This window comes from Somniosus microcephalus, chromosome 17 (genome assembly GCF_052327205.1).
Source record: "Somniosus microcephalus isolate GS21.2 chromosome 17, FLI_Smic_1.0, whole genome shotgun sequence".
Classification (NCBI taxonomy): domain Eukaryota; kingdom Metazoa; phylum Chordata; class Chondrichthyes; order Squaliformes; family Somniosidae; genus Somniosus; species Somniosus microcephalus.
Window position 1 is genome coordinate 37127862 of NC_141003.1, and position 21828 is coordinate 37149689.

Below are 21828 nucleotides of genomic sequence, written 5' to 3' on the forward strand. Positions count from 1 at the left end.
CCGGAGAACTCCCCTGCCCTTCCTTGAATAGTGCTACAGGATCTTTTGCATCCACCTGAGCAGGGAGACAGGGCCTTGGTTTAACATCTTGTCCAAAAGACAACACCCTTGACTTGGCAGCACTCCCTCGATACGATACTGATGTGTCAGCCTAGGTTTTGTGTTCAGCTCATGGAGTAGTGCTTGGCCCCCATTACCTTCTGACTCAGGCACGCGTGCTAACACTGAGTCAAGCTGACTAATATAGTTTAAACCTTTCTTCCTAAAACTCACTGCTCCTCAGTTTCAAGTCAGGACCTGCAATGCTGGATTTACACTGCCAGTTTACCAGCAGCAGCAGCAACAATAGCACACTGGCAGTGAAGCATCACTGATGTCACCAGCGATAGTAGGCATCAAAAGAAGTGACCGCCTCTTGATGGTTAAATAAACAGTAAATAAGATTGTTGTTAGGGATGGAGGTAAAAACAGCTGTGTTTTTTGACATGCATGTAAACAATCCCACGTCCCCTGTACAGGGCAGCAATGCACCTACACAGACCTTTGCCAATGATTGTGTTATTGTTTTAAAGTGGAGTTGGCACTGGCACTGCAGACCACTTCATAGAATCATAGAATCATAGAATGGTTACAGCACAGAAGGAGGCCATTCGGCCCGTCGAGCCCGTGCCGGCTCTCTGCAGGAGCACTTCACTAGTCCCACTCCCCCGCCCTTTCCCCGTAGCCCTGCAATTTTTTTTCCTTCAGATACTTATCCAATTCCCTTTTGAAAGCCACGATTGAGTCTGCCTCCACCACCCTTTCAGGCAGTGCATTCCGATCGTAACCACTCGCTGCGTAAACAAGTTTTTCCTCATGTTGCCTTTGGTTCTTTTGCCAATCACCTTGAATTGTGTCCTCTGGTTCCTGACCCTTCTGCCAATGGGAACAGTTTATCTACTCTGTCTAGACCCCTCATGATTTTGAAAATGCACAGGCTTGACAGTGGGGATTTAATTAGGCATTAAAGGAACACTTCTGTATTATAACTTGTGTATTATAACAAAAGTAAGATACTGCGGATGCTTGAAATCTGAAATAAAAACAGAAAATGCTGGAAACACTCAGCAGTTCAGGCAGCGTCTGTGGAGAGAGATGCAGAGTTATTGGACCAGATTTTGTTGTAGAAAAATGGCGAGGCTATCAGCATTCACCATTATTAAAGTGTAAATCGGAAAAGCAACTTCCAGCAACCGCACACACGCAGTTAAACGTGGAAATCAGGAAGTTGTGCTATACTGCTATCTCACCTGAGACTCAGCATTGAAACACGTGGAACGGTGTGAAGTTGCTGTACTTACATGATAGGTACCTACTAAACTCACCAGAAAAAGTTAGGGCTTGTCCATTCAAGTGTAAGTTAATTTTTAATGACATAATAAGTCTTAATTACTGCCAAACAACCTCTCTGGCACTGAAAATTAACTTTTACAAGTGTGGAGTCTCATTCCTTTAGCTTTTAATTATCGTTGGAGATTTAAAAAAATAAAAATTGTAATTTTTTTAACGCTTTCTTTCTGTCTCCATTTAGCTCTCTCTCTCTTAATCCCATCTTTCTTTTCCTCTCCTATTTCATGTTCTGTACATGAATTAAACATTCTAACTGGCACTTCCTGGTTCAGACACTGCGCTGTTCATTAAGGATTCTTCAATCTGATTGGTTAAAGAGATACACCTTTGCTTACCCTGTTCATACAGGTACCCGATCCCCTGTAGAGGGCGCTGCGCTGAAATGGATTTCTAATTACAGCAAGTTCCAGTGCAAAATCCCACAGTACGTCTGTGGGCTAGTGTAACTGGAATGAACGGCTGGCGCCATTCATTCGCCACTGAGAGCAAAGTCCAGCCCGCTGTTTCATCAGTTCACCAGTTCTGACGAAAGGTCATCAACCTGAAACGTTAACTCTGTTTCTCTCTCCACAGATGCTGCCTGACTTGTGTATTTTACACAGTTCCACTGGGCTCCGTTTGGGCTCAAAAATGGGATGATAGTGGACGGAAAATAAAATGTCTGTTCCTGCCGCCGACCTACCATTGCTTGTACCGCAGTCAGATTTTCTGAAGGACATTAATCCTGGTGGCCAGAGCTCTGGTCTGAAATAGGCTAGCCCACCTCCTGCCCATTTCCCACTCGGAGACCAAAATCACCCCATGCAGTTTGGGATTCTGCAAAGTCAGCAGTTATATATCCACTTCACTGGATAAATTCAGAGCAAAATCCCTTTCTACAGGTAAACGAAAGTACACTGGCAATAGTTCTAAGAAACTATCATTGGTTTAACAGTCTTCATTAATCTTATTAATCTCAATTTTTAACAAATGCTCTGGTGCTGTTGGGTGTGGAACAGAAGCAGGAAGGAAGTGGATAGATATTCTGCAACTTGCTTGATTCACACGGAACTATCCCTCAGGAAAATAAATGATAGCATCCCACATCGGGTGAATTGCACAATCGTAATTGGCTGAATGCCCTTTTCTTGCTTTATGCTTTCTTGTATCCATAACTCAGGATTATAGGATGTTCCGTGCTATTTAACCAGGCCCAAAAATTGATTCTTAAAAACATTTCCAATATACCTGGATTTAATAAATCAGTATATTTATTAATGCATTTGGAATTTGTTTACTGGGAGGCATGGAGCAACAAATAAATCTGACATTACTGGTTTATAGTCGTCAACCAGCCTGGCTACCTTCCAAATTTTCCAGAAAAATTATAGACTGGAAAATGGCCATTTCATGTGGTATATGCAACTGAAAAGGATTTTTTGATTAAAACATACAGACATATCTCTGTGACCTCCTCCAGTGTTACAACCCTCTTTGAACACTGTGCTCCTCCAATTCTGGCCTCTTGCGTATCCCTGAATTCCTTCGCTCCACCATTGGCTCCGTGCCTTCGGGTGCCTCAGCACTAATCTCTGGAATTCTCTCCCTAAGCCTCTCCGCCTCTATCTCTCTCTCTCCTCCTTTAAGTCGCTCCTTAAAACCTACCTCTTTGACCAAGCTTTTGGTCACCTGTCCTAATATCTCCTTATGTGGCTCAGTGTCAAATCCTGTCTGATAATGCTCCTGTGAAGTGCCTTGGGATGTTTTATTACATTAAAGGCGCTATATAAATACAAGTTGCTGTTATTGTAGATAACAGGAAGTGAAGGATACTTTGATGCAAAGCTCTTGGAGTATCCCATGCACCCATGTTTTTAGAGAAGATGAGGAAATTCATAGCAAAAGTGCTAAGGGAACTGCTATTCCTACTATAGGAGTATTTAGGCAATGATCACATATTTAGTTATGTCCGCAAGATCTGGATAACTTTACTGGGACTATTATCAGTACACAAGTGAAAAGTGGGGGTTGTTGTGTATGTAATATGTATGTTACTTTAAACCTATGGCCAGGGCAGCACTACTTTGTAGGGCGTAGTGATACCGTAGTACCACTCCTGGCCATAGGGGTATAAATAGTACTGTGGGTACTGATCTCCCCTCAGTTCCCGCCTGTTGGTATGAAGTAAAGACCTACGTCGAACCTTCTAAGCTGTCTCTTCCTTATTGTATTAAGTATATTCGTATACTTTACACTGGCGACGAGTAACGTTCGAACTCACCAGTACAAGGTGCAACAAAGGATCGGTTGCAGTACGGGGAGAGAAGCTTCTTACCAGCCTGCAGAGTCCAGCGTCGACCGAAGGAGGCCGCCCAGTTCAGGAGGAGCGGCAGCAACGGAGCGAGAGAGAGAGGTTTCTAGCGGAGGCTGCGGCAGCTGAGAGAAGAGGCTGAACGGGCATTCCAGACACGGGGCAAAAGTCCACCCAGGGCCAGGTAAACTGCAATCCTTCCCGGGGAACGTGAGCTGCAAGGGCCAGAACGGGCAGGCGATCTGGGGAACAAACGGAGCCACGAGGACTAGCGGGCCACGAGAGAGGAAGGTCGTTGTAATAGCGGCGGTGGCAATAACGGGAGCTGCAAGGGCCAAAAATAACGAACCTGGAGAGACGTCGTTGACAGCAGAGGGAGAAAAGGCGGGAAAAGCGCCATCTAGTGGACAAAAGGGGAAAAGTTTTTCTCTTCAGCAGTTTAAAATTAAAAAAACAACAGCGCCATCTAGTGGAAAAAGGTGGGCAAACCTCTTCGGCAGTTTTAAAAATGGCTAAAGAAGCTCAGTTGTCAGAATTTGTTGCCGACAAAGAAGAATGGGACGCATATGTAGAAAGGCATGAACTTTATTGCATAGTAAACAAGGTGAAAGATGACGAAAAGGCAGCAACCTTATTAAATTCTATGGGGGCAAAAACATACGGTCTGCTGAGGAATCTTCTTACTCCAGAAAAGCCAGCAGACAAAATGTATGCCCAAATTGTTGATACGTTAAAGGAACATTTAAACCCTAAGCCACCATTTATAGCGGAAAGGTACCGCTTTTACAGGCGCGACCAAAGGAATGATGAGTCGCAGGCAGCCTATTGGGCTGAGCTCAGACGGTTGTCCAAACATTGCCAGTTTGGAGCCTTTTTGGCGGAAGCGATCAGAGACAGATTTGTCTGTGGCATGTTAAATGAGAGTACACGAAAACGGTTGCTGGCCAAGAAACAGCTCAGCCTAGATCAGGCAATGGAAATAGCATCGTCACATGAAGCAGCAGCACAGGGTGCTGCTCAAATACGACAAAATACAACCGGCTATGACACCCATGAGGTGACATTTCACAAAGGTAAATGCTACCGTTGTGGCAAAACCACCCACGACCAAAGTAATTGTTGGTTTCGTGATAAAATATGCCAGCAGTGTGGGAAAAAGGGGCATATAGCGAAAGTTTGTCGGTCGGGTACGAAACCCAATAGTGGGGGCAATCCGAGCAGTACCAAGGCAAGGACAAAAGTACATAAGATATCTGACAGTAGCTCAGACGAGTCACAGGAAGGCACAAAAGCAGAGCCTAAAGGTCTGGGATGTCTCAAGTTATATGGTGTAGACAAAACGGAGGACCACAGCACAATGTGGGTTAAAATGAAGGTAGCAGGCGTCGAAGTTAATATGGAGCTGGACACGGGTTCAGCCCTATCAGTAATTAATGAACAAGATTATAACAGGCTGTTCAAACGCATTCCCTTAAAGGATACCGAAATCAAATTAAAAACATATACGGGACAAAAAGTTTACCCGAAGGGAAAAATGCAAGTAACAGTTAAATACAACGGCAGAAAAGTGCCAGGACTTTATTTATACATCCTACCAAACGGTGGACCACCACTTTTGGGTAGGGAATGGATAAGAAAAATCCATTTCGACTGGAAGTCGATACACGAGATAAAAGTAGAGACCACCAAGGATGATACAACCATTACAAACAGGCTGTCGAAAATATTGGCATAAACGCCAGAGGTGTTCCAACAAGGGCTGGGGACCTTAAAGGACATTAGAGCAAAAATAACTATTGCTCAAGACGCAAACCCCAAGTTTTGTAAGGCCAGACCGGTGCCTTACGCCATTCGGCCAGCTGTGGAAGCAGAACTGGATGCCTTAGAGAGTGCAGGTGTCCTTACAAAGATTGAGTGGAGTGAGTGGGCCACGCCCATCGTCCCAGTTATAAAGAAATCTGCAAATAACACGCCAGGGGAACCAAAGAAGGTTCGCATTTGCGGGGATTTTAAGATAACTATTAACCCAGTCCTGCACACGGTACAGTATCCGCTGCCGCGGATAGAGGACATATTCGCATCGTTAGCTGGGGGTAGACACTTTATGAAGATTGACCTTTGTCAAGCTTATTTACAGATGGAGGTGGAGCAGGACTCGAAAAAGCTCCTAACGATTAACACACACAAGGGATTGTACCAGTACAATCGCCTGGTATTTGGTGTAGCGTCCGCCCCAGCCATATGGCAGAGGACCATGGAACAGGTCCTACAGGGCATTCCAGGAACGCAGTGCTACCTGGATGACATCCTGGTGACAGGACAAACGGATAACGACCACCTCGCTAACCTGGAGCGAGTACTTCTGCGGGTGCAACAATACGGACTCAGGGCGAACAAGCAGAAATGTGAGTTTTTCCAGGAACGTATCTCATACTGTGGTCACATTATAGATAAGGAAGGCCTGCATAAGTCCCCGGAAAAGATCGAGGCAGTAGTGAAGGCCCCGCCCCCTGAGAATGTATCTCAGTTACGATCATTCTTAGGCCTTATAAACTATTACCATAAGTTCCTCCCGAACTTATCATCCATTTTACATCCACTAAATTCATTGCTGCAAAAGGGAGTCTCCTGGAATTGGGACGAAGCGTGTGAGGCTGCTTTTAAAAAGGGTAAACAACTCATTACATCAAAGGAAGTGCTCGCACACTTTGACCCAAAAATGCCAATGAGGTTGGCATGTGACGCCTCCCCGTATGGTATAGGGGCAGTGTTGTCACACAAATTTCCCAATGGGACGGAGAGGCCAATAGCATTTGCCTCAAGGTCGTTAACTACAGCCGAAAGAAACTATGCGCAAATCGACAGGGAGGCCCTCAGTCTGGTGTGGGGTGTAAAAAAATTCCACCACTATCTACATGGGCAACGTTTCACACTACTGACGGATCATCAACCGTTGGTGTCCATATTTAATCCAACAAAAGGGGTGCCCCTGATGACGGCCCAAAGGCTACAGAGATGGTCACTGTTCTTAGGAGCACACCAGTACCTTATCGAATATAAGGGTACCAAACAGCATGGCAATGCGGATGGCCTGTCGCGGCTACCATTGCCTGCCGAGATCGAAGAGATAGTACAGGACCCTGTGGAAATATATCATACGGCGGTTATGGAACACTTGCCCATCACCAGCCAATGTATCGAGCGGGAAACACAGAATGACCCGACACTGGCAAGGGTTTATGAATTGACCGTGAAAGGCTGGCCGGCGCAGGGTGACGCATCATTGCCGGCGTTTTCGGCAAGGAAGGACCAGTTGTCCGTATGCCGGGGCACATTGATGTGCGGAGCCAGGGTGGTGGTCCCTCAAAAATTACAACATAAAGTGTTGCGGGACTTACACGAAGGTCATCTGGGGGGTGTCAAAATGAAAAGCCTCGCCAGAGCCTACGTCTGGTGGCCCGGCATTGACAGGGACATCGAGGAAGTAGCAAAAGCATGCCAAGAGTGCCAGATGGTACAGAACGTACCACCCCAAGCCCCACTACATCCGTGGGAGTGGCCCTCAACGCCGTGGCAAAGGATCCACGTGGACTTCGCTGGGCCCTTCATGGATGCGATGTTCCTTATTGTAGTGGACGCCCACTCAAAATGGCCGGAGGTCATAAAGATGTCATCAACGACAGCCGAAAAGACGGTCGCAGTCTTAAGGACCATTTTTGTCCGAAACGGGGTGCCCGAGCAAGTCTGTTCGGATAATGGGCCACAATTTGTGGCAGAAGAATTTCAAGCATTCCTAAAAAGGAATGGAGTGCGACATTATACGTCCGCACCATATCATCCGGCTACAAATGGGCTGGCAGAGCGATTTGTACAGACTTTTAAAAAGGCCATCAAGGCGATGGGGGAGGAAAGGTTGCCACTACAACACAAGGTGGACAATTTCCTATTCGCATACCGTAATGCTGCACATACGGTGACCAACCAGGCCCCCGCCGTCATGTTCTTTAATAGAAGGTTAAGGTCTCACCTCGAATTGCTCAGACCAAACATCCGGAGAGATGTGGAAAACCGAGTATTTCGTAGGGCTCCTGACAGACAGACACGGAGCTTCGAGGTGGGGCAGCAAGTGTTGGCCCGTGATTATAGAAATGAAAAGTGGCGGTCTGGTACGATAAAGGCCCGCCAGGGACCTTTGATGTACACAGTGGATACTGGGGACGGCATAATCAGACGACATGCTGATCAACTTGTGGAGTCCAGAAACCCAACTGATTCACTACCTCAAACGTCTCAGCACATTGTTCCAGCGGAATCACGGCCCAGCTCGTCGCTACAGAAGTCTCAGGATTGCGAGGAGTTCATCACTCCAGTGAGCTCCACAGCACAGGATGTGCCATCAGACACCGACGACTCCAGCGATGAAGTGGTGACGGAAGTACCGCCGCCTACACCGAGACCGACTAGAGAAAGACGTTATCCTAGTCGAGACAGGAGGCCTCCTCAGAGACTGAATCTATAACATGTTTCTTTTTATATATATATATAGGTAGACAACTCTGATGTAAATATGTTATGTATGTTGTGTTACCAAATGTTATTAGCCCTAGTTATGGTGCATCTGTTGACTTAATTGCACGGGTACGTTTTAATTAAAAGGGGAGGAATGTTGTGTATGTAATATGTATGTTACTTTAAACCTATGGCCAGGGCAGCACTACTTTGTAGGGCGTAGTGATACCGTAGTACCACTCCTGGCCATAGGGGTATAAATAGTACTGTGGGTACTGATCTCCCCTCAGTTCCCGCCTGTTGGTATGAAGTAAAGACCTACGTCGAACCTTCTAAGCTGTCTCTTCCGTATTGTATTAAGTATATTCGCATACTTTACAGGGGTGGGGCTGGAGATAATGGGATAAAGTGCTTGATGTGTTAGGCTTCAAGGGGATGGGCAGTAAAGTGAAAAAGCCTATCAATCAGGCACAACCAGGTGCTGTTCCTGGCTGTCATGTGTTGCACCCTCAAGGAATTTAAGAGATTACAAAGAAGAATCATTTTGACATGTAAGATTACATTCCACCACACGCCAGTGTAAAAAAGATGAGAACTACAGCCAAAATTTGTCAACTCAAAACTCCAACCCAGCAAAGTTGTAGCAGTTGTCCTAGAGTGACAGTCCTGGATTTATTTCAGTGTTGCTGGTGAGCTGTTGAATTGGGGATGTAACTATATCAGAGGAAGCAAACATTGGATAAATGTAATTTTATCTTCTAATAGCAGCACCAACAAATGGGTCACTCAAGCAGACTGCCTGCTCCTGACTCTCTTACATTCAAATAATAAGCTGATTGATATAATCCAAAGTGGCTTTGTTCTTATTTGCGCTATATGTGAAATTAGATTTGGACAGTGTGCTAACAAATTCTAGTCTATCTTCAGTCTGAGATGCCAATGAGAAAGTTTGATTATGATGCTTCCGGCCACTCTCTTCTATAAAAATTCCAAGGGGGAGAAATTTGGTATCGCCCCGTTCGGGGTGCAATTATCAGCCGGGCGCAAAGTTTAGCGCCTGGCGCTAATTATCATCCCCGACTGCAAACTTGGCTTCTATCGCCCATAAAGGTGATTGGTGCACTAAATCAGGTGCTACACACCTCTCTTAAGGCGCTAACGCCGAAGAGCGAGGCGTTACATCAGAGCGCGGGCGCCGCGCAGGTGATGCCAGTCAGCAATGGAACACAGACTCACTGGTGCCAGCCAGTTCTTAAAGGGGAGGGTCGATCTTGCTCTCCATCCACACCCTGCTCATTGCAGCCTTGAATCTCGGCCTGGAGAGACCTGTGCAACAATTCTGCTGGAAAGAACAATGGAGAGGCCCAGGGAAAGAGCTCAGAGTGCAACCTCCATAGTTTCTTCTAAATCGATGCAAGGAAGGTCAAATCAAAATGAACCTGCAAAGTGCTGCTCAGTACCCTAAACTCCTTCACACAGCATTGAACCTCTCCAGAAGTCTCTCTCTCTCACTCTCAGAATGCATGGTGCAAAAATGTCGCTGACAAAAAAAGGCAGGAAGTGGCAGCCTTTAAATAGCGCTCCCCCAGTCCCGACTGTAAAATGTTCCCCTCAACCTGTCATTGCTAGTGGCAGGTGGAAAGGCAGGGGGCGCCACTCAATATCCGATCCGGGGCATTGCACGCTCGACTGACGTTACGATCTGCGGGTGCAGGAGATCGTGGCGGTAGTGTTTAGCGTCACCGCAAAATGTCTGCTCAACTTCGCAAGCGGCGCAAACATCGCCGCGCCCGGACGGTAGTTGCTTTGCGCCCCATTAGCGCCCTCTTAGGGCACTAACGGGAGGCGCAAAGCAACCAAATTTTTCCCCCCATGTCTTCTTTGAATGGTTTCATCATAAATAGTTAACAGCCAAGCTTTCATTTTTCAAAACATTTTGATGCTGCACTTAGACCATAACATGAGAGTGAGGAGAGAGATTAGGAGAAATATCCGTATTTGGATCCTGGAATGTTTCACCACAGGGAGTGGTTGAGGCAGAGGCTATTCCATATTTTAAAGAAAAACTGGATAAATATTCGAAACAGAGGAAGCTACAAGGGTATTGGGAGAGAACCAGGCAGTAGGATTAGCCTTGGATTCCTCCTGCAAAGATTCAGCACAGACACAATTGGCTGAATGGCCTCCATCTGTGCTGTAAACATCTATGGTTCTAGGGTACTGACATTCTGAGGTTTGAGTTTAATTCTGCTGATTTTAACTTTTCACTCAAATTTATCTTGGGTGAAAAGTACGTTATACAGAGGGAATATTTATCCTGGGGAGATATTAAATACAATTTATGTTTTCTTAAAATCCCATTGGTATTGGATCCATTACCTTGGTGGAGGAACCATACAACTGCTGCAACCAATGGTTTCTCTCATGCAATCAAACTGTAAGAACTTGATTTTTTTCTCTACTGGTTGTATTGCTTTTGTTTTCATTGCCTTTTACCTGCACAACGAAAGCCGAGGGGATTTTGAACATTTTCAGCAATGGCCCTGGGTTAAAGAATCATTCACTTTAAACTTCGTAAAATTCCTTCAGTTCATTGCGCAGGAGTCCAGTACGAGGACTCAATTCGAAGAAAACCAATTATTAGTAGATTTTTTAAAATTGGAAAGCCCTGACTTTAGTGCCAGCACTGTAAGTAAATGAGGTCACTCCTGCACCCAGGAGCACTGAGACCCAACTGAAGACATGGGCCCAGAAAATCCATAAACTTTCCAGAGGATTTGGGATGTGCGGGAACTTTCAGTGGGAGAATTGGGATGGGACCCAATGATGCCGCCCATTGGAACTTAGGCTGGTCTCCCCTGCGGGGGCCAGGTCAGCCAGTTTTTGTGTCCCACCCTTTGCAGCCTGACATCATAAATGAAGGTGGGACTGGCGGAATGGGGATCACCCCCTGAAATTCCTGCTTCCAGTGCCCCCAACATTTTCATTCAAACCAATTGGCAAACTTGTTAGTCTTTATGATAATACTATTACATTTCATATCACATAATACTCGAAAAACATGTATAAGCTATACAATTGCAACATTTTAAATACTTTATACTTACCTCTGCACAGGGACAGAGCCCAGAGGACAACTAATACAAGCTTTCCCATTGCATTAGTTTGGGACTGGAGTAGACACTAAGGTCATCCCAGTGAATTATTCTCACGAGTGGAGAAACTATTTCTTACATCCATTTATATAGCTCCTCTCTGTCTCATTTGAATAGTATAAGGAAGTTGAAAGCAGGTGTTTGCTGAGCTTTTTCACTTTGATGGTGAATTTAACCCTTCTGGTTCTGAAACATAATTTCAGCCTCTTAAATATGCACTGTCCTTTCTTATAATGCAAAGAAAGAGTAATAAAATGCCTTGAAAGGTTTTGCATTAAATACATCATCTACCAGTTACACAATTCCATTTTACTTACCAGACATTGGCACAGAGCCATTCCTATCTACAATCCTCTTCACAGCGTTACAGGCAGTTACTCACAAGGGGTTTTCTGAATTAACCCCCTCCGACCTGCATCCAAGGCCCAAGTTCTATTGACTATCATACCAACAATAAATATCAGAGGCCGGGACAGGACGAAGACTACACCCATTAAATAGCATCAAAATTAATTTTATACTTTTTGTGCTCGTTAAGTTGGGAAATTCGATAGCCCCCAAAAATGGGCACGGGGTTTGCGATCCGCAATTAACCCGTGCCCGGTCAATGCTGCCTGCTGATTAACATGATGGCAGCATGCAGCCAGCGCTAACCACACTGTTGACTGGCTGCACGCATCAGCAGGGGGCCCAAAATCATGAGAGACTAGTGTAAGGGGTTTTCCTCGAGAGCTTTCCCTGAGGTTTCTCTCTCTAGAGGCCTCTCTCTCTTGTACAGTAAAACCTTGAGTGGTTCGACCCACTCGCCCCTTAGATTCTATACTCTGGACTTAGGTGCAGGAACTACAATGTAGAGAAGACTCTTGTAGACCAAGTTTGATGAATCAAAATGAAATTTTATTGCAAATGGAAAAATATCAAATCAAATGCAACACAGATAAGAGTACAGTACATGGGAGGGAAAAACAAACACAAACAAATCATAACAACATTATACTAACTAAGGCAAATACAGGCATCTTATACTCTACAAAGATCATCATGAAATAAGGAAACACACGGAACATCGAGGGACAACAACTCATGTTAATTGTACCCTTAAATCCATCCCCTTATTAAACCTATCTAGATCTGATTGTGAAGGGCCAGAAACATGCTCACCAATCCCACTAGGAAGTGCAAGGTTTTGAAAACGAGTCTGTGTTTGGTCCTTTCAGGCATTTCGTCTCCACGTGGATCGTGGAGCCCCTGCGAGCTGCGCCACACCTCTCTCCTGAGGTGGGGGTCGGGGGCGGCTGGACACCGGCGGGTCTGGATGTCGGCGGGGTCGAGGATCGTCAGCTCGACCCTGGTCAGGGGAGCCTTGGGCTGGTATGGCCCCTTCTACTTTCAGCTACGGCCCAGGGATGGTCGATGATCTCCCGATGGTTTTCCCCGGGGCGGGACGCTGGTTCCGAATGACTTTCTTTATGCAGTTATGATTATCCTTCTCCAACCCAGCTCCTCTCCGCCCAGCTCAAAAGCTGGACCGGCTGCTGAGGCTGCAACGACTGTCCGACTATAAAACTGTCTTTTAGCTCGACTCTCCTTGTGACTGTTCAAGCTTGCCGATTCAAGCTTCTCCCAGAGTCTTCTCCCAAGCTGTCTGTCTGCCCGATCTACTGCCGTGTCGAGTTGTGTCCAACTGCCGCGTCCTCCAGCTGCCAGCTCTCTTGTCTCCAAGCCGAAAAGTCTCTCCAGATATACCTTTCTTCCAGAGGCTTCACTTCCCGCCCAAAATCAGGTTAGTCTTTGATTTAATTTTGGCGGGCTGAGAGCACAGTGGGGTAGTTATTATATTTAAAGGCCTAGAAATTGGGTTTTGGCGCAGCGACGGCTTTAGCGCCGGAAGTTAGTGCCGGAGCTAAGTCGCGCTGGGCGGGCCAAAAATTCACTAGTTCTGCGCCCAAACGGCAGCCGGCGCTGCTGAAAGCTGTTTGCGCCTGAAAACTGGCGCTACGCGCTGAATTGCGGCGCTATTCCGGCGCTGCGGCGCCCGCTGCGGTGCGGCAGGTTCGGGAAGTGCAGGCCTCCTCCTTCCCTTAAGGAGGAGCTGCCTGCACCCGGCCGCGGCCCGCGAAAATCATTGTAAAAATGAGCCCGGCACCTCGGACAAGTGCCGGGCTTGCATCTGTCCCGGGGGGGAAAAGTCCGGGGAGGGAGCTGCGGCCAGGCGGCCGGCGGGAAAGTGGCCGATCGCCACGGGGCCTTTAATGCGCCGGCGCAAAGTCCAGTAAGGCACCTCTGCCAGAACGTTGCTTGCGGCTGCCACGGGCGAGGCGGCCGCAAGTCAATTTCGGAGTTCGGGCGGGTTACCATGGCAACCGGGACGCTGCGCACACCGATGACGTCATCGGTGCCGGCGCAGCGCTAACGGCCTAACGCCGATTTAGGGACCCACTCAATTTCCAAACTGGCCATAACTCCGGCGCTAGGCCCTCTAGCGCCTCAAAAGCGGCGCTAAGCCTACCGAATTTCTAGGCCAAAATGTCTTAAACGGCTGGTAACGGGCCCATCTCTGGTTTGAAATTACCTCCATTGTTTTGAATGTCCTGCTGATCTCGTTATCTAGTCCTGGGTGCTGTTCTCATGAATATGAAATTGTCCCCTTTTGTCTGGGGCAACATCTTGATGGCCTCTGTCTCCAGGCCGATCTTGACTAGATCTGCATCTAACCCACATGCATACCTGTGGGTCTGGTTTCGTTCTCTCAGGAACGGCTTCCAGAACTTACTATGGGTTCAATCCACATAGCTGTCTGAGGTTGCGCAGGAACCATTTTAAAGTGTCCCAATAAGCTGATCACATGATATGGTGGCCATTTTGTATGCCCCTTTTTCTGGGCTTCTTTTAAAACAGTCTTTAAAATCATGGCCTCTTCTGCCTATTGACCCTTATTAATATGAAATCCAATTTTGCGAATCCTACAGCTAGCACCAATTAAAGCTAGCCTGCACTGCTTAAAGCTAGCCCGCACTTCTTAAAGGGGAGGTGCATTGTGGCTGGAGCAGGTGCTGGAAGTCGTTCTACAACTGATTCTAACCTGGGAAATACTCAATAATGGCACAACATGGGAGTGAGCGTGCGGCCAGGTTTTCCAACGCTGCACTGGAGGCCTTGGTGGAGGAGGTGGAAAGGAGGAGATATGTGCTGCACCCACAAGAGGCCCGGAGTCCCTCCAGACACACACTCAGACAGCAGTGGGAGCAGATAGCCATGGGGGTCAATGCCAGGAGTCAAGCCTGAGGGCTTGGATGCAGTGTTGTAAGAAGTTCAATGACCTCACATGAGTGGTCAAGGTCAGTGAAGGCATCTTCAAATGCCAAATCCTATGAACAGCACCAGTAGCCTCACACACTGCTCAATGCACCACACCCCCATTACTCACCTACAAACAATCTCTAGCAATCAGGACTCATACCAAACATTCATAGTTTCACCTCACCCACACACATTTAGCACTGCTGCAAGCTTCGCACTCACATCTCACAGCTTGCACACACTGCCAGCTATTCAACCATGACAACCACATCACACAAACAGATTGCAGAACACTCACTGACACGCTTCCCTCTCATTTGCAGGAGAAAGTGGCACACGACCGGAGGCAGCAGGAGCTAACCGGCAGGGGACAGGCGCTCCTGCATCTCCTAACTCCCATGGAGGAGACGGTGCTGGCCATTATTGGGACAGCCATTGCTGAGGCCATGGCTAGTGGCAGGGTGAAACCATTGAAGATGATGATATCCTCATACCTAATTCTCCTTCTCCCTTGTCCCTTTCCCCTTCCCCCTATTCCCATAATCTCTTCTGACTTACAAGTTGCAGATGGTGTAAGCATGCACCTCCTGCTTTCCCCGCTCCCCTCACCACAACCTTACCCATGTGCCTTTCTCCGTTTAGATACGCAAGAACTGCAAGCTGGCAGTGGTGGAAGAGCAGGAACATAGTGAAAATGAAGACACACCTTCAATCGATTTCACACTCACAGCCACCAGCTCAGATACTGACACTGCGGGTAATTTAGAGGATAGCATATAGGCGGGATCTGCACGTGGTGAGACACTGGGAACGAGTGGCCTGCAGCCAGGGCAGGGAGCAAGAATAGCACAGGTGCCAGTTCACTAGAGGGTGAGGTTGCACATGAGTTTTTCTACAGAGGACCCAGATGAGCACTCTGATTGGGCAGACTACAGAAGAAGGCTCATGGGTATGCACATAGAAATGCTTGGTGCATTGGGAAGCCTGCCAGAAAGTCTGCTTGCAATGTCAAGGAGCATGGAGGAGTCCGGCACCAACTTGGCACAGGGCTTTGAGCTGAGCTTCATGCCCATCCTTTCCAGCATGGAAGTGGTGGCCAATTCCATTAGCACACTTGTGGATCCAACCATGATCCAGCGTCTGATGGCCAATATCTGCAGTCTAAGACCAGTTATTCCCTTAAAGGTACATACACAACAGGGGCCAGTACATGGCTGGGCGTTCTCATGACCCTGCCAGTCACGAGCTCATGCGGGGAATACCCTGTGCTTCTAGATGGGCTGGCTCGGACCCCCATCAGAACTAACGGCAAGACCTCCGCCCATTTTCTAGGCGAGTCTCCCGTCTCCTTCCGTAACCTTTCCTTGATGGTCCTATTCATCCGCTGCACAATCCCTGATGACTGCAGGTTGTGTGCGATGTGCCATTTACCCACTACACCTAGCATCTTCAGAGTCGCCTGCATGACTGCCCCTGTGAAGTGACTCCCCTGATCGGACTCCACATACTAAGGTAGCCCCCACCTAGAGAACACTTCTCTCACTAGAATCCTTGCGGTTCCCAAAGCTGTGGCTGCTCGGCATGGGAAGGCTTCTACCCATTTAGAGAACACATCTACCAGGGCCAGGCAGTACTTGTAACGCCCCTGAGCGGTGGGCAGCGGTCCGATATAATCGACCTGTATGGACTGCCATGGTCCCTCCACTCTCCTAGTGTGTCCCATGGATACCTTCCTTTTCTGGGGGTCAGGGTTGTTTGTAGCAGACATCAAGCAACCCGCGCAGAAGTCGCGGATGTCCTCCCTCAGTTGCAGCCACCACCCTGCCTGTTCCACCCGTTGCCAGGTGGTCTCCGGCCTGGGGTGCCCCGCTCCTGGACCCACGTGGGCCAACTGAAGGAATTCCCTCCGGTGCTGCTGTGGAACTACCCTCTGTACCCCTCTGAAAACCATCCCTTCCTTTACCGTAATACCTGCCACTCCGTATGGAACCTCTACCTTATCTCCCTTAGCCAGCGTCTCCAGAACAGTCTTTAGGGCGGGATCCCATGCCTGGACCATCTTTAGGTCCGGGGCCAATGCTACCCCTGCACTCCCTTGGGTCCCCCCTCTGTCTCTGATCGCTGCTACCAGACTTGACCCATATGGATCCCAAAATGTGCCTGTTCGAGCACGTCAGCCTGCTGATTGCCCTCCGCATGGGGTTCTGCCTTAGAATGGGCCTTGACTTTGTGGATATAGAAATCCCCTTGGGTTCCTATCGATGTTAAGATCTGTCGCAACAATGGTTTGGTTGCTAGGGGTTTCCTGTCTGCAGATGTGAACCCGCGACGAGACCAAATGGCTAAATATTCTGTACATGAATTGCAAGTGAACATGCTGTCCGAGCAAACCATGTAGGGTGTAGGGAACTCTTCGGGGTGGGTAACCACATACACCACCGACAGTTCAGCATGCTGGGCGCTCATGGTGCTTGGGAGTTTAATGGCCTTGGCAATGCCTGCCTTTGGATCAAAAATCCCGCATCCAGTGAGTCGCTCCCCGGCCACCACTGTACTGGACCCGTCTACATAGACCTCACGGCCCGTGGGATGGATCCCAGCCCGAAACCCTATGTCTACGTCCCATACCCCTTCAACAGAACATTTGTGGGCCACCCCTGGGTAGATCAAATTTGCGGCGAGCTTGGGCTCACACAGGCCTTTCACACTCAAATTCATCTGAGAGAGCAATAAAGTCCAGCGAGCAATGCCTGCACTGTTCACCGAGCTGTCCTTTATCCTCCCATCCAGAAGCATCTGAGTGGGAGTATGATGGGTTAAGAGAGTTACCGGGGACGCCCCCGTGAAGATTTGTGATCTCCTCACGGCCCAATGTGTGGCAAGCAGGTGCCTCTCACAATTGGAGTACCCCCTCTCTACATCTGTGAGGATTCTTGATGAGTATACCACAGGCCTCAGCTTGCCATGCCGCTCCTGGAGCAGCACTGCGCTCAAACTGTCCCCTGTGGCAGCTACCTCCAAAAAGAACTCCTTTCCCCCATCAATCGCTCCTAAAGCCGGTGCGGTCTGCAGACCTCTCTTCAGATGGCTAAAAGCTACCACGCAGTCCTCATCCCACTCCCAGCCCACTCCCTTGTGGAGGAGCCGGAGTAGAGGAGCTGCCGTAGCGGCATAGTCCTCTATGAAATCCCTGCAGTACCCTGTGAGTCCCAGGAAGGATCTTACCCCCGTTACTGTGGTCGGGGCAGGTAGCTCCTGTACCGCCTTCCTCCTCGCCTCATCGATGGCCCTCTCCCCAGCACGCACGGTCAGCCCAAGGAATTTTACTTCCTGCTGGCCGATCTGTGCTTTCTTGGGATTCACTTTAAACCCAGATTCCTTTAACAGACTCAGCAGCTCAGCCAGCAGTGGGCCATGTTCCTCCCCCTCGTTGGAGAACAAAAGCAGGTCGTCCACGTACTGCACAAGCCGTTGTGGTCTGCTGAACCCTTTTAAACAGTTGGCCATACATTGGTGGAAAATAGAAGGACTGTTGTGAAACCCTTGGGGAAGGCAGGTCCATGTGTACTGCTGACCCTTGAAAGTGAATGCGAACTTATACTGGTCCTCCCTTTTGAGAGGGATAGACCAGAATCCATTCGAAATGTCCAGCACCGTGAGTGTTTTTGCGGATGCTGGGATACTCCCGATCAGGTCGGCTACGGCTGCGACGGTGGGGGCACAGGCTGGGATGTTCTTGTTAAGAACCCGATAGTCCACAGTGGCTCTCCACGAATTGTCCGGTTTCCTAACCGGCCAAATCGGAGAGTTCACATGTGTCGCTATGGATCTCAACACACCCTGCTCAACCAGTGATCCCACTGCCATCTCTAAATCTGCCTCTGCCTCTCTGGGGAAGTTGAACTGTTTCTGTGGTCGGGCCATGGGGTCTCCGTCTACTCTGACCTCCACCCCTATTACCCTCCCACAGTCATGCTTGTGTGTAGCGAATGCCGCGAGGTTGGGTCGCACATCCACTATGTACTCCGCCAGGGTAGAAGTGACCAAAAGTTCAAGGTCATAACTACCCTTGGGCTTCATCGTGCACACGGTTCCCTTGCCTTGCTTCCCTGGTATAACTACCACCTCCTTCTCCTTTCCCGTGCATACTGCCCCCCAAAGACAGTGATTCCGAAATCCACCAATATCTTGTGGGCCAGTATGAAGTCTGCCCCCAAAATGCCTATTCCCTCCCGCTCCCACCGCATCAGGACCCATTTCCATTCCATATGGAGTGTACCCAGATCGATGGCTAGTGGGATGGAGAAAGACCCAGCCTGTTCATTCCCGGTGAACCCTACTAAATTATGTGGGACCCCGCTCGATAGTTCCCAATGGCGGGGGAGTCCAGAACCAGGGGTCACAGTCTAAGGATAAGGGGTAGGCCATTTAGGACAGAGATTAGGAGGAATTTCTTCACCCAGAGAGTGGTGAACCTGTGGAATTCTCTACCACAGAAGGCAGTTGAGGCCAATTCATTAAATATATTCAAGAAGGAGTTGGATATATTTCTTAAGGCTAAAGGGATCAAGGGATATGGGGAGAAGGCAGGGACAGGGTACTGAATTTGGATGATCAGCCATGATCTCATTGAATGGCGGTGCAGGCTCGAGGGGCCGAATGGCCTACTCCTGCTCCTATCTTCTATGTTTCTATGTTTCTATAGAGGTGATGTGGTCGGGTTATCCGCATAAACAATGGTGCTTGAAGCTCCAGTGTCCAGCAGATAGGTCCCTTGCACCTTCTCCACCCCCATTTTCACGCACGGTCTCTTCCAAGCATCATAACTTAGTGGGCACAGGTAAACAGGCTGAGAAGTGCCTAGTCATGGGTAAGGATTATTCGGGGCGGTTGGGAGTACGCTGCCTGCTGCCGTGTCCACCCTACCCTGCCCTGCCGGAAAGACTGCGCGGAGAGCAGCCACGAATACCGCGAACGGATCAGTGCAGCTTCCTGCCACAGCTGCGCCTTTCTGCACTGTATTTGAAGGATCCCCTTTCCCACTCCTATTGTCAGGGACTGGGCAGTCTTTCCTCCAGTGCCCTTTACTTTCGCACCTATAACAACCTTGCTTCTTCTCTGAGCTACCCCCTTCCTGGCGCCACTCTCTCCTAACTTTGCCTCCACTAGGCTTTAACTCGTGTACTCTGATCTTTGGTTTGTCATCCTCACCCCTACCATTTTTAAAAGAGAGAGTCAACTGCCGGATCACACTCTCTTCTGTGGTCTGGGGATCCCTGGAATCGAACCACCCCTCTGCTTTGGCCTTGATCCTGGGCAGGCTGTTTGCCACCAGGGTCCTCAGCCAATGAGCCCTGGGCTCCCCCTGCAGCTGCGCCCGGTCGGGCACCCCCGCACAGGCACTCCGGTAGATGGGCCAAAGCCTGTCTGCGAAAGCCTGCGGTGCCTCCCCAGCTGACTTTCCACTCGGGAGAAGGGACTTCCATCATTGAGGCCCATAGCCTCTAGGATGTCATCCTTTATCCCCTCTAATGTACCCTGCCCCCTCTTGCTACCCGCTGAGAGCGACTGGTACAACTTACAATCCAGGGAAAATAGAAGTAATTTGGCTGTTTCAGCTTCGTTACAATTATTGATCCCCCCCACCTGCTCCACATCTGTAAAATGGACAGATGGGTCCCCTGTGCTGGTCAGTTTGGTCAGGTTAGAGACCATTTCCTGCAGCTGGGGGGTTGTATATGGGACCATGAAGTCACTCTGCAGTGCTCCTTGCTCTTGACCGCCTATGGGCGCACCGTGTTTCCGCTGCCGGACAGGGCACATGGGTCCTGGTCCCAGCACTTCGGGCGGTGGTCGAGCGTCCTCCTCTGCCTCACAGTCCTCCTTATTTCCCTCCTGCTCTTCCTCATCTACCCGGGCCATTCCCGGAGCTACCAAGCAGACCATCCCTTTGGCCTTAGATAGAGCATCGGTCAAATTCCAGATCTGCTCCTGGCAAGGACCATGATTACCCGTATCAAACCCTCCAGTGCTGGTGATTTTGTATGCCACCTGAATATCCTTCAACTGCTCTCCCAGCAACTTTACCTTACTCGACAAGCGAGCGTTCTCCTTCCTAACCACCCTTTTGTTCCCCTTTGCTTCGGTTACCTGGCATTGCAGGAACTCCTTATGGTTACGGAAGGTTTCCTCCTGGCTTATTCTTCCCTGCTTCTCATCCCTTAGCTCCGTGCATAACCAGCTCCCTACTACAGCCCTTGCATCTGACTGTGCCTCGGACTCCCTGAGCTCTGCCTCTAACTTAGCAATCTGCTTATCTAGCAGTTGCACTTGTCTTTGTAGACAGACGAGCCATATCGCATTTTCAATGTTGCGCCTATGCTCCTTGCCCTCCGTCCATTCTGCTGCTGCATCCACCGGACACTCAGCAAGCAACAAGCCTTGCACCCACTTCTTAGTGACGTTAACCTTCTTAAACACATATGAAGAAATCCTTTCCTCCATTTGGGATCTTTCGCCAAAAGCGCTGTCCATGACTGATTTACACACTTATAAACCAAGGTCCTGCCACGGTCGCCAAGAGATTTAGGCAGTTTTTACACTCCTTTAACCCAGATCCTTTAACCCAGATCCTGCCACTGGTTGCCAGGAGATGTAAGCGGTTTTGATCCTAGCCCAAATGCTAGACGGATGGTTCGAATCGCCCCATCCTTACGAAAGTTCTATACCCGGGAATTATTATTCAGAGTGTAAATGAAATAAGTCAAGGACAGGAATGCTTCGGTGAAAAATCAAACTTGTATTTATTTGGTCAGAGAGGGAGATGGAGCAGAGGCAGCAAAGGGGACAAGCTGCTCACAGTGGAAGGTGGAGGAGGAGGAGGGTTCTCAGCTGGGGGAAAGGACCGGACTGCAAGAGGGGCTGGGAGGCACGATTCGAGAACCGCTGGGGAGGGCGAACGCAGCAATACGGCAATCGCCATTACAGCCAGCGGGGGAGAAAGGCAAACACGGGAAGCCGCCATTTTCGTAGGCGGGGGAAGAAGACAAGCGCGGGAAACCGCCATTTTGAAAAAAAAAAATAAAGGAAAAATTTCTTTTTGTTTCTCAAGAAGATTGCGAGGATGCCTAAGCGTGGTAACATCAACGATTTCGATCCCGATGTTGAAGATTGGGCCACGTATGT

At 48.7% G+C, this 21828-nt stretch overlaps 1 protein-coding gene across 1 annotated transcript in view; it reads right to left on the reverse strand.

Moving 5' to 3' along the window:
- Positions 1-11397, reverse strand: part of LOC147105645 (uncharacterized) — a 211557-nt gene extending 200160 nt beyond the window's left edge. The window contains exon 1 of the mRNA XM_086010936.1: positions 11296-11397. Within this exon, the coding sequence (XP_085867062.1) occupies positions 11296-11344 (49 nt within the window). The 5' untranslated portion in view covers positions 11345-11397. The remainder of the gene's footprint in view (positions 1-11295) is intronic.
- Between the last annotated feature and the right edge of the window lie 10431 nt (positions 11398-21828).